Source organism: Tamandua tetradactyla, chromosome 15 (genome assembly GCF_023851605.1).
Source record: "Tamandua tetradactyla isolate mTamTet1 chromosome 15, mTamTet1.pri, whole genome shotgun sequence".
NCBI classification, from domain to species: Eukaryota; Metazoa; Chordata; class Mammalia; order Pilosa; family Myrmecophagidae; genus Tamandua; species Tamandua tetradactyla.
The window spans coordinates 54469064-54482800 of NC_135341.1; the positions used below are offsets into that span (position 1 = coordinate 54469064).

At 39.1% G+C, this 13737-nt stretch overlaps 1 protein-coding gene across 11 annotated transcripts in view; it reads left to right on the forward strand.

Annotated features, from left to right (window-relative positions):
• UBP1 (upstream binding protein 1) overlaps positions 1 to 13737 on the forward strand; it is a 101997-nt gene that overhangs the window by 71530 nt on the left and 16730 nt on the right. For 9 of the 11 annotated variants that reach the window (XM_077129876.1, XM_077129884.1, XM_077129881.1 and 6 more), the window contains 5 exons: positions 4161 to 4266; positions 4707 to 4813; positions 9551 to 9703; positions 9800 to 9910; positions 10353 to 10460. In XM_077129876.1, the coding sequence (XP_076985991.1) occupies positions 4161 to 4266; positions 4707 to 4813; positions 9551 to 9703; positions 9800 to 9910; positions 10353 to 10460 (585 nt within the window). The remainder of the gene's footprint in view (positions 1 to 4160; positions 4267 to 4706; positions 4814 to 9550; positions 9704 to 9799; positions 9911 to 10352; positions 10461 to 13737) is intronic. The other 2 variants (XM_077129877.1, XM_077129880.1) reach the window with 2 other exon arrangements.

The following is a 13737-nucleotide window of genomic DNA, read 5'->3' on the forward strand; positions in this document are numbered from 1 at the left end:
CCAGTTCACTAATTCTAACCTCTGTCTCTTGAAATCTACCATTGTAGGTTTCCATTGTTTTTTTCATCTCTTCTACTGTATCTTTCATTCCCATAAGTTCTGTGATTAGTTTTTTCAGACTTTCCATTTCTTCTTTTTGTTGATCTCATGCCTTCTTCATGTCTTCCCTCAATTTATTGATTTGGTTTTTAAAGAGGTTTTCCATTTCTGTTCGTATATTCAGAATTAGTTGTCTCAGCTCCCGTATCTCCCTTGAGCTGCTGGTTTGTTCCTTTGACTGGGCCATATCTTCAATTTTCCTGGTGTGATTTGTTATTTTTTGCTGGCATCTGGGCATTTAATCAGATTTCCCTGAGTGTGGGATCCAGCAGGTTGAAAGCCTTTCCTGTGAAGTCTCTGGGCTCTCTTTTTCTTATCCTGCCCAGTATGTGGTGCTTGTCTGTCTGCGGGTCCCACCAGCAAAAGATGGTGTGGCTCCTTTAACTTTGGAAGACTCTTGCTGCTGGGTGTGTGGTGGAGACAGAGGAAAGGTTGTAGGTGGATTTTAATGACTTCAAATTGTGAATTCCTGGGATCTGAATTCCTTAAGAGAGGGATTCCACCTGAGTTGCGTTTCACCCCTCCCGCGGGGAAGGTTCAGGTGGTAGAGAGCCCTTAAAGCAGCCTGTTTCTGCATTTGGGACAGTTGTAACCTATGTAATCCCAGCGCTGAGCCCAGAGGCAACCAAGCCTCTGTAGAAATAGCCGCAGAAGGCTCTGTTTCGCCCCCTTTCCTCTTTTTCAGTTAGCCCAATAGGTGACTTCTGCCTTGATCAGTTTCGCCTGAGCTGAGGGCCTATTTTTAGTAGTCAGAAGTTGTTCCTTAATGCCACTATTGGTGTTAGGTTGGGCTCAGTCTCTACTACTGTTGGAGACTCTTTCCTTTCCCTCCGGGAAGTCGCCTGTGGGGGAGGGTCGCCAGCTGCCGCGGCTTGGGGAACCGCTCTTCTTATGCTCCCAGCCGGCCCGGAAAGCCGCGTGTGTGGAAGGGGCTGCGGTCGCCGGCCGCCGCGACTTGGGGAACCGCTGTTCCGAGGCTACCAGCCGGCCCAGGAAGCCGCGCGTGGGTAAGGGTCGCCCGCCGCTGCGGCTTGGGAAACCTCTGCTCCAAAGCTCTCAGCCGGCCCGGTAAGCTGTGTGTGGGATGGCCGCCGTGACTTGGGGAACCGCCGATCCAAGATTCCCAGCCAGCCCGGGAAGCCGCGTGTGTGGGAGGGGCTCCGGCCGCCAGCCACTGCGACCCAGGGAAGCGTGCCCCTCTCGGGGACCTCACCGCAGCGGAGTCTCTTAGCCGGTCCAGCCATTCTGGAATGGGGTACGCTGTGTGCCTGGTCTCTGTCGTGGCTCTGGGAGCTGTTCTGTACTGTTTCTCGTTCTTTAGTAGTTGTTCTGGAGGAGGAACTAAAGCCCGTGCGCCTTACTAAGCCACCATCTTCTCCAGAAGTCTACTGTATTTTCTTAACCTGACTTTCTAGAATGGGGCTTATTAAGGTCTTAAGTCTAATATTCTCCTATATTATTTTCATGTGAATAAGTGCTTTAGTCTAGCTCTTACTGTATATGGAAGGATCAAAATCGTGGTGCTTTCTGTGCCAAACTTTCTTATGAGTGGCCAACCCACTGGAGAACCTGAGCCACTGTTGTTGGTATCCTCAGGGCCACTGGAGGCCATGCCCCAGCACCTGTGAGGACCCTACTGCCAGCAGGAGATGGTGGAAAGTGGGTATTGGTAGATAGCCTGCGAAGGCCCTGCAGGTGTTAATGCAGGTGGGGAAAATGGGCTTGGATTGGCACAGTGAACAAGACCTGCAGACTTATCCCACATGGTCCCTAACTACCTGACTTGGCTTCTTTTCTGTCATGGAAAAAAAAGCTTTTAAATAGTTCTCGTCAAAATATTTATTAGCTTTATTTGGGATAGTATATTTGGGAGATGGGGAAGGTTGGGGTACTAAGGTAGCATTTATATGTATTGCTAAGATTATTTTCTGTTAAAATTAGCAGAAAATCAGTTGGGAATTCACAATTTTATTGCATCATAATCTGAAAACTCCATTTTTTCTTTTTCTTTTTAAATATTTTTATTGAGATATCTTCACACAACAAAGTATACAATCAGTAGGTCACAATAGTATCATACAGTTGTGTATTCATCACCATGATCATTTTTAGAACATTTGCGTCAATCCAGAAAAAGAAGTAAAAATCAAAAGAAAAAACCATACATCTCGTACCCCTTACCCCTCCCTCTCACTGACTGCTAGTATTGCAATCCACATCATTTTTTATCCCTTATCTTCCTATTATTTATTTATTTATTTATTTTATTTATTTATTATTTTTTTACTTATCTGTCCATACCCTGCATAGAAGCCTGTTTAGTGGAAATCTGACATCTGAATGTATTAACATTTTTTTTTAATTTTGAAATGTCTTCAAACTTACAGGACAGTTCACAAAAATAATACAAACCCCATACAGAGAACTCCAACATACCCCTACCCCAGATACCCAGATCCACTGATTTTAACATTTTGCCACATTTTCCTTTTCTTAATCTATCCTCCTTCCCTTCCCTCTGTCGTTTCCTTTTTTCTTCCCTCTCTTTCTTTCTTCCACTCTATCTTATCTGTTTATCAGTCCATTTAGAACACTTGAGTATAAGTTGTATCCATCTTGTTTCTTGAACACCTAATATTGCCATTGCATTTCCAAGGAACAGGGATATTCACTTATGTAACCACCTTAAGTATAGTTATCAAGTTCAAGAAATTTTACACGGATGGAAAGCTTACAGTGTGTATTGTAATTTTTTTGATATGTACCAATCTTATCCCTTTGAGTCTTTTCCCTTGCTATATCCCATTCACAATCATGTATTGCATTTACTTGTCATTGTCTTCTTAAAAAAAAATTGTGGGAACTATATACAATATGGCTTTCCCCATCTTAACCACTCCCAAGCATAACATTCAGTGGGATTAACCATCTTCCCAGTACTGTGGTATCCTCACCACCTTCCATTAATAAAACTCCCCCATCTCTCCCAGTAGAAACCCTATACCCATTATGCATTAACTTTCTATTCCACCTGTCCCCTGCCCCTAGCAGCCTATCTCAATGAGCTTGCATATTCTCCAGTATTTTCTTTGTCATTACTATGGGGCTTAAATTTAACATTCTAAGTCTAACAGTTTCATTTGCTTTGAAACCAACTTAAGTTCAATGGTATACACAAACTGTATTCCTATATCCCTTCACCTGTATGTAGTTCATTTCACAATTACGTATTTACACATTGATTCTAAAATCATTGATTTATCATTACATTTATGTGTTTGTCTTTTAGATCCTGTAGGAAGTAAAAAGTGGAGTTATAAACAAAAGATACATTAGTACTTTTAGAATTTAGACATCAGAATTTACCCATGTCATGACCCTCACCAGAGATTTTTATTTCTTCTTATGTCTTCGATCTATTATAACAATAACTGTCCTTTTCTTTCAGCCTGCAGAATTCTCTTTTGCATTTCTTGTAGGATATATCTAGTGGTAACAAACTCCTTCAGCTTTTATCTGGGGATGTCTTAATCTCTCCCTCATTTTTGAAAGACTTATGTGCTGGATATAGAATTCTTGGTTGGCAATTTCTGGCTTCCAGCACTTTAAATACATTGTTCCACTGCCTCCTTGCCCACATGGTTTCCGATGAGAAACTGGCACTTAATCTTATTGTGGCTCCCTTGAGTGTGGCCTCCTCTTTGCAGTTTTCAAAATTCTCTTATCTGTGGCATTTGATGTATGATTATAATGTGCCACATACATCTATTTAGAATATTTTTAAAAAGTCTTTATTTGGTATGTCCCAGCTGTGACCCTCCTCACTGATGGTTTCTTTGGTAAAGATTATACTTAGGTAACTATTTCATTTAAGCTTTTTATTTTTGGGGTGATAATTCTTTGAACCAAATAACTGCATCCATAATCCAAGAACAGACATCAAGAAAGTTTGCTTATGCAATATTTACAGCAGAATCAGTTTTGGTATGCTGTCTATAATGCCTCTGCCTTTTAGCTAGAGGAGTTTAATAAAAGCAGTCATTTTTCCCACTTTTCCATAGAGCATAATAAGAGTTGTATTCCATGACAGACGACTACAATATACAGAGCACCAGCAACTTGAAGGTTGGAAGTGGAATCGCCCAGGAGACAGACTTCTTGATTTAGGTACATATGGTCATCAAAAAACCATGGCAGGATGAGGACAGCTATTTAGCTATGTCTGTCAATGTGATGTGCTGGCACCATGTATAAATTGTGTGCAAAGAGTTTTGCTGTTAGCAGATCCTTTATACCTTGAGTTATTTTGTACTTAAAAATGAGGTAGCTTTTGGTTCTAAAAGAAATAGCCAGGAATTTTATGAGTTTGAAACCATCTAATTTTCAATTGTCTCCATTCGTCATTTTCTTAATAAAATGAAATATAAACCATGATGAAAAAAACCGTGAACTCGGGGGTTTTGACAGCGATAGGCTGATCATGGAGAACATAGAAAGGAAAAATCCAACATGGAAGTGTATTAATTTCATTAGAGCATAATAAAGTAAGTTGTAAGTTTTAATTATTCAAAGAGGATGAGTTTTTATATAACTTTTTTTTAATATAGATATTCCAATGTCTGTGGGAATAATTGACACAAGGACAAATCCAAGCCAGTTAAATGCAGTTGAATTTTTGTGGGACCCTGCAAAACGTACATCTGCTTTCATTCAGGTTTGGATTTTTACATTATAAGAAGTATACTAACTGAGTCATTTAGAAGGCCATGGATAAGATTGAATTCTTGACATATGAAGTAATTTCTTTTAAATGCTTATTTGTAAATTGTCTTGTAATGTCTTTTTTTTGATAATTTTTAAAATAATTTTTTTATTGTTTTTTTTTTTGATTTTGTAATTCCCACACAATTAAATTGGGTTTAACCTACTAAATCAGTGGTATTTTTAGGCTAACTTTTCTGAAAACATTCTGTAATAAGGAAGGCAATCTTCAAATGTAATTTTTACCATCAGTAGTAACAGTAATCAGTTTCTAATGTTTCTAGATACATTTCTCTTGAACAAAAACTGTCATTTAAAAAAGGGTATGGTTTTTAGATTATTTTCAAAACATTTTAATATTGAAATTTTCAAACCCACACAGAAGTAAGAGAATAATGATGAACTGTCTTGTGCACCCATCACCCATCTTAAATAGTTATTCAGTAGTTCCCCCCCCCCTTTTTTTTAGTTCTAGGAATGTTTTAAAGCAAATCCCAAGCATGTCATTTCACCCATAAAGATTCAGTTTGTATATCATAGATGATTTTTAAAAAATATTTTTGTTGTGGGTGCACAGGCGGCTCAGTGGTAGAATGCTCACCCTCCATGTGGGAGACCTGGGTTCAATTCCGTGACCATGCACCACCCCCCGAGTGTATGTGTATATATACATATATATATATTTTTTTATTAAGATATCTTCATGTACCATACTGTCCATCCAAAGTATACAGTCAGTGGCTCACAATATTATCACAGTTGCGTATTCACGGCCATGATCATTTTTAGAATATTTGCATCATTCCAGAAAAAGAAATTAAAAAAAAAGGAATAAACCCATACATTCCATATCCCTTACCCCTCCCTCTCATTGACCACTAGTATTGCAATCTACCCAATTTTTAAAAAATTTTTATCCTCCCCTATTATTTATTTATTTTTTTGTTCTTATTTTTTTACTCATCTGTCCACACCCTGGGTAAAGGGAGCCACGAGGTTTTTACAATCATGTGGTCACATCGTAAAAGTTATATAGTCATACAGTCATCTTCAAGAATCAAAGCTGCTGAAACACAGGTCCATAGTTTCAGGTACTTCCCTCTAGCCACTCCAATACATCACAAACTAAAAAGGGATATCTATATAATGCATAAGAATAACCTCCAAGATAACCTCTCGATTCTGTTTGAAATCTCTCATCCACTGAGACTTTATTTTGTCTTATTAATCTTTTGGCCCTTTTAGTCAAGAAGGCTTTCTCAATCCTGTGATGCTGCATCCTGCCTCATTCCCAGGAGTCCTGCCCCACATTACCAGGGAGATTTATACCCCTGGGAATTGTTTCCCACATAGCCGGGTAGGCAGTGAATTCACCTGCTGAGTTGGCTTAGAGAGAGAGAGAGAGGCCACATCTGGGCAATAGAAGGGGTTCTCTGGGAGTGACCCTTAGGGTGTAAAGGGCTCAGCCTATTGAATTGGTTGTCCCCACTGCTTGTGAGAATATCAGGAATTCTCCAGATGGGGAAGTTGAATATTTCCTCCTTTCTCCCCAGTTCCTCAGGGGCACTTTGCAAATACTTTTTTTTTTTTTTGTATGCTGTATGGCGGGGTCACATTTCATTATTTTTCCATGTGAGTTTCCCATTATTGCAGCACCATTTGTTGAATTTTTTGTTTGTTTTTTTTTGGAAGTGCATAGACCAGGAATCGAATCCAGGTCTCCCTCATGGTGGGCAACATTTCTGTCAATGAACTACCTTTGTCCCCGCAAATACTTTTTTATTCACTCCCCAAATTACTCTGGGTTATGTCGGGTCATCACACTAACTTGTACAAACCAACAAGATCTCATGCCCTATCCAAGATTCCATGCAAGTATGGTGTTGGAATAAATGAAGCATACAAGTTAAATTAGATAATATGCTACGAAAAATAGAAATTTTGCACCAAATAAACATCGCTTCCTTTGGTCTCACACAGAAGTTGAAGTTTTAAAATATAGACCTTTACCCTGTATTCTGATTTACCTTGGTCCTATCCAGATCAGCTTCATTCATATCTCTAGGTGAAGTCTGATTGCTTTTTCAACTTGCTTAACTGTTGTGATATGGAGTAAAGCTGACTTTCATAGCTTAGGTGTCACAGAAATAACTGAACTTCCAGGTAGTGACTAGGTTATACACAAATAGCTCAGCATCTCAGAATTTAGAAATAACAGTTACAACTCAGGATTAGATGTGACTGCTGTAAGAGCTTACAATCTCGGAACCTTTACAGTAGTTCCCAACCTGATATTTCATGCTGTCGACTTCAATTCTCTGAGTCTGTATGTTATAGTTAGGCCATATGATTGAGGCATGATAATATTTGTGGGTTGTTGTTTTTTTTTCAGACATTTCATTCAACATACTGTCCTTAAGATTCATTCACCTAGTTGTATGCCTCACAACTTCATTCCTTCTTGTGGCTGCTCAGTAGTTCATAGTATGTATACAACACAGTTTCCCCTTCCATTCCTCAGTCGATGTACCCTTAAGCCACCTCCATCCTTTGCAAATCCAGACACTGAAACCATAAACCCCTGTGTGCAAATGTCCACTCCTGTCCCCACTCTCAGTTCCTCCAGGTATATACTTAGCAACAGGGGTTGCTGGATCATATGGCAGCCCTAACCCTGGCCTCCTATGGCATTACCACACTGCCCCCTAGAGGGGCTGCACCTCTCAGTTTCCCTACCAATAGTGAATAGGTACATCTCTCCATATTTTCTCCAGCACTTGTATCTCTCTGTTCATTTTTAAACAGTTTTATTCACACATCATACTATTCCACCTAAATAAAAAATCAATGGTTCCTGGTATAATCACATAGCTATTCCTTTGCCACCACACTCTATATGAGGACATTTCCTTTTCTTCCACAAAGAATCCCATACTACTCCCCTTTCTCCCCTGCTTATTGACATTTAGTTTTGGCATATTGCCTTTTTTACATTCAATGGAAGCATATTACAGTGTTACTGTTAACTATAGACTATAGTTTGCATTGATTGTACTTTTTCCCTTATACCTTCCATTTTCAACATTTTGCAGTGTTGACATTCATTTGTTCTCCCTCATGTAAAAACATTCTTATATTTGTACATTTGAGCACCATCATTGTCCACTGTAGGCATTCCTAAGTAATACTGTCTTGGTCTTTATCCTCTATCTTTCCTTCTGGTGTGGTGTCGTACATGCCCCAGCCCTTCTCCCTCAACCATACTCACGCTCAGCTTCATTAATGTACTTATATTATTGTGCCACCATCGGGTAGTATTGTGCTATCCATTTCTGGATCTTTATCATCCCTGTTGTACTTTCTGTACTCCTTCAGCACTAAGTGCCCAAACTCTACCTTTTTTCTGTCTCCTGATGACCTGTGTTCTTAACTTTAGTTCTCAAAGTTCACTCATTAGTGTTCATATTAGTGAGACCATACAGTATTTGTCCTTTTGTTTCATAGATGATTTTTTCTAAAACATAACTATAATACCATCATTACACCTACAAAAGAAATCATCCATAATTCTAATACCCAGTATGTTCAAGTTTTTAAGTAGTGAAATTAAGGCTACCGAATAGGTGATCTTTATATAGAAAAGGAGAATCATTTAATTGTTGAACAGCCTAAGTAAGCTAAGGTTGGCTAAAACAAAAAGTATATTTAGTATTTTGCATTTTCATAGTCTACCAAATATAATCCACTATCAACTAATAATCACTTGACATATTTCATATTAGTTGAATATCTTCTTATACTGTTTGCCAAGCAGGGTAACTAGCTGTGTGATGAATGGCAGTGATATTAGACTTTGGCTTAAATCTCAGGCTGTGCACAGTCATATTCCAGTGATCAGTTTAACCCAGAGTCATTAGAATGGGGAATGTGTAGAAGTCAGGAATTACCAAGGTCTCATTACTGGCCCTATGTATTACCCTGAGGCTGTTAACTGTGGTGATATTGGGAGAAGGGGGAGAGGTGGTGCAATGAGTATTGCCCCAGGGTTCTGATTGAACTTTGAAGGGCTGACAGAAGAGTTTAGATGTGTGCAGATTTAATGAATAGGGGCTTTTGTAGACCTTGGAAGTTGCCCGGGCAAAGTATCACAAGTCAGTATCTATATAGAAAGAGTAGTAAGATGATTTTCTGGCTAGAGCAGGGGTAATGGCAGCAGAGGGCAAATAAGGAAAGCCCTGGAATGGTGAAGTAGGCATTGCTTCGGATTGACCCATAGGTGACTGGGAGCCATTGCAGGGTGGTGCCGACATGTGTAGGGCAGAGTGTAAGACTCTGGATCTGAGAACAGCATGTCATTCAGGGTATAGGTGGGAGAAATGTAGGAAGCTACTGCCCTTTTGTTGCCCTAATCACAAGTCCTGCATTAGAGGAGAGGCATTGGGATAAGGAAGAGCTCATTCTCTAAAAGTCCAGAAAGACTCGGTTGGATTTGCAAATAGGAATTGAAAAGGAAAGCCGTATATTAAAAATGATTCAGAGAAATTCCGGAGAGATATTTGACTGATATGTGGGGAGTTCATTTTAAAGGACTTGCATTTATAGTGGTGACAAAACATCCAAGAGGAACAAAATAGAAGTGTAATCAATGGAAGGTGCTCTTGAGTCCATTGCAGCACGAATTGCTTTCCAGGTACACTGCATCAGCACAGAATTTACTCCACGGAAGCATGGAGGTGAAAAGGGCGTGCCTTTTAGGATTCAGGTTGACACCTTTAAGCAGAATGAAAATGGGGAATACATGGATCATCTGCACTCAGCTAGCTGCCAAATCAAAGTGTTTAAGGTAAGAGATGGAAACCAGGCTTTAGTAATTCAGGCCTAGTTTCACTTTTAAATGTTTATCTGCAGCCTATTAATGAAATAATCTCCTTGTTTTAAGCCTAAAGGAGCAGACAGGAAACAAAAAACAGACCGAGAAAAGATGGAAAAGAGAACTGTCCACGAAAAAGAAAAATATCAGCCATCCTATGACACCACAATCCTCACAGAGGTAATGTGGAATGGCATTTTGGTTTTGGAAGAGAAGCAGAGGTTCACATATGACCAATATCCCAAAGGATGAGTGTTGCTACAAAGGGTTTGGGGAAGATTGGGTGGCAGATTGATAGAATGTTCCTTGTAAAATTTGTGGGGAAAATATTAAGTTTTGGAATTTTAATGGATTAGTCTCCTGGGTGGGACCTTAAATGAAGATGCTAAAATCCCAAATCAGGTCTTAGAAACAGACCTTAAAATCCTTGACATTGGCAAGAGATGAAGTTGGGGCCTAGAATGTCCAATTTTTGTCACTGCTGGGGTTTTGCATTTTCTTTCCCTGTGAATCCTGCTAGTCATACATTTGTTTAATTGGACTGCAGAGATATGAAACAGAGTATTAGATCTTTATTTGTATAATGAAAAGACATTGATCCCAATCTTTGGTGTTTGTCCAGATGAGGCTTGAGCCTATAATTGAAGATGCAGTTGAACATGAGCAGAAAAAGTCCAGCAAGCGGACTTTGCCAGCAGACTACGGTGATTCTCTGGCAAAGCGAGGCAGTGTAAGGGACTTCTGCTTCTCTTTTCATTGTGCAGTGTTAGATATAGGACCGACTTCCACTGAAAAGTAAAGCCAAAATTGGTTTTGATGTCCTTGTCTTGATTTAATTTGCTTTTGTTCAGACTTACAGCTTTCTGTTTGTTCCTCACTGAGGAAAATTTCCTAAATCTAACACTTTAAAACAAAGCAAAAACAATGTTGACCATATTGGGTGGTTTTAGAGGGAAAATGCGACACCCAAAGATATGTGTTCCCTCCCTATCTTCTTCCCTTCTCCCCCTCCCTCTCCTTCACACGCACATACCCTCCTTCAAGAGCACTGAAATTAATTGAAAATTCTTTAGTAAAGTAGTTATTTTCATGTAATTTTAAAAGGTGTTGCATTCTCATGTATATAGCTAACTGATAAGAAAATTTTGTTCATATTTCGAGAAATGATAGCAGCAAGCTTGAAATTGACATGTATAATACTCTGTGTCCCATTTCCTTGTGTGTAGTATGAGAATGTGTGTCTGTCTGTGCTTTTAAAAGCCTGTTTGGCAGCACTAGTAGAAAAAAAATCCTCTTGGCCCCTGCATCGTAGCTTTACGCTTCAGGCCAAAGTAGAGCATCTTTCTTCACTTGGATCTAGTGCCCCCAATATGTAGTTTATGGGGCTTTTGGTTGAATATGAGTTTCATCCGGATATGTATAGTAGATCTTTATTTTCTGACACTGCTCTTTCCATCTAGCAATCCACAAAGGGTTTCCTGTTTTGTAATACATCATATACTCACAGTAAATGCAAACATAGAGCATTAAATAATTTTTAAAATAACTGCCATCTTATATATTAATGGCAACCATATATATAATTGCAGTGTTTGCATATCAAGGTGCCAATATGGATTTTTCATCCTCATATTTTCCTGTGATTATCAGTTGACTGGGAAAATCACTATCAAAAGAACCTCATTCCCACATTAAAACAATGACTAAAAATGTTTTGAAATCTTTTGTTTGTAGTAAAAGTGAAAATGTTGTCATCTGAGTACCAAGGGGAGCACACACAGTGCTTTTGCTTTCACTGGTCCTTTTTGAGTCAAATCAAAGGCTGTATGGAAAACTATATATTCCTTCCCCTGATTTTATGTTTTCATCCTCTTCTGACATCACAGCTGAAAACTCACAGATGAGTTCTTCGTAAACTTTTTTTGGAAGATCTTAGTATCTCACATCAATTTTCCCTTCCTGTTATAAACCATTTAATTCAAAGAAATGAATTCTAGCAATTCATAAATAAAAGAATCAGCTATAGCCCAGAGCTGATCTGAAGATGTTAGGGTGCTTGGTAAATTCTTAATGATTCTTAGCTCAAATCTAAAGTATGCAAAACGTCAGCAGTTCACTGGCCTGGGATTTCACATCTTCCTAGTGTGTTACTTGCTGCCCCAGGCTGCTTTTTATTGGTTTAGATGCTTCCAGGGGTGGTTGAAGCTTATCTTGGGAACTTGTTAAAAAAATGCAGGGGTATGAATTAATCCCTTAAAAAAGAAAGCCTGCAGTGTTTCATATATTTTGTGTACTCTTTCAAATTGCCTGTAAAGGAAGGTCAATTTTTCTTATGGTTCTCGGGTAGTTAGAATTAGCTTTCAGTAGAAAGGGACATCCATCTTATCAATAAAGTAAAAAAGTAGCTGTGTGAAGTGGTCCCACGATGAACAGAGCCACTACTGTTGCTCCCAAAAGATGCTGCATATGCTGTGCGTCTTTTGGTCTCTGTCTCTGAGCTGTGTTTTATTGGCTTAAATCACGGCTGCCAGTTTCTACCATCCAAGGTGGGTGCGCATTCCCTTCATACAGCTGTACATCTTGATTCTTCTAGGGACTTTCTTCACCTGTGCCTGGACTGTATTCACAGTGTGCAGCAATTCAGTACTTGAAGAGTCCAGGTCTGGTATTGCTCGAAACTGTGAATTACAGACTATATTCAGGAGCAGAAGGTACAGTACCACTGCATGTTTTTAAAGACAGAGAAGCAGGCTGAGATAAAAGAAACATTGTGAAAATACTCCTGTTATGCTCTTTACCACTTGGTTTGAGACCACAGAAGAAATCTCTTAAAACAGTACTCAGGCTGGTCTTGGGGTTTTATTTAGCCTGGCAATTTAGGAACTTATTTTATAAGTTTATTTTCTAGAAAGTATATCCTCCCCCAATGGGACCTAATGTTTCATTGAGCACTAGCTTTCCAGTGTTTAGTGCATTGAGTCTCATATTTTTGGGGCAAGTTTTACATATCAAAACTTTTTCCCCCCCTTCACTGTGAAATGTTTATTTTTTTAATTTTTTTAATTGTGAAATATAATATATATACAAAAAAAGCAATAAATTTCCGAGTGCATGTTTAAGTAGTTTTTTAACAGATTTTGAAATTTGGTATGGGTTAGTGCTACAATTTTTCTTTTTTTCTTCTGGCTACTCCAAGGTACTGGAGACCAACAGAAATGATCAGTATAATGATTCAGCAGTCATATTCATTTGTTAAGTCTTATTTTTTTCTGTTATATTCTTCCTTCTCTTAAAATAGCATATATACACAAAAGCAATACATTTCAAAGTACATCGCAACAATTAGTTGTAGAACAGATTTCAGGGTTTGGTATGGGTTGAAATTCCACAATTTTAAGTTTTTATTTCTAGCTGCTCTAAGGTACTGGAGGCTAAAAGAAATATCAATATAATGATTTAGTATTAAAATTCATTTTTAAGCCCCGCCTTCCCTTATAACTCCGCCATCACCTTTGACCTTTCTCCCACTTTTTAGGGGTATTTGGGCTATGCCCATTCCAACTTTTTCATTTTGGAAGGGACTGTCAGTAATATGGGATGGGGGATGGAACTTGTTGATGTTCTGAAGAGGCTGGACTCTGCATTTCAGGACTTATCTGGTCCAGGGAGGTTGTAGGTTTTGGAAAGTTACCCTAGTGCATGGAACCTTTGTAGAATCTTATATAATGCCCTAGGTATTCTTTCGGATTGGCAGTATTTGATTGGGGTTTGGCAATTTATGCTAAGTAGCAGTGTCTAACTGAAGCTTGTGTAAGAGTGCTCTCCAGAGTAGCCTCTTGATTCCATTTGAACTCTCTCAGCCACTGATACCTTATTTGTTACACTTCTTTTCCCCCTTTTTGTCAGGATGGCATTGTTGATCCCATGGTGCCAGGGCCAGACTCATCCCTGGGAGTCATCTCCCACGCCGCCAGGGAGACTTTCATCCCTGGATAGATGTCAAAACT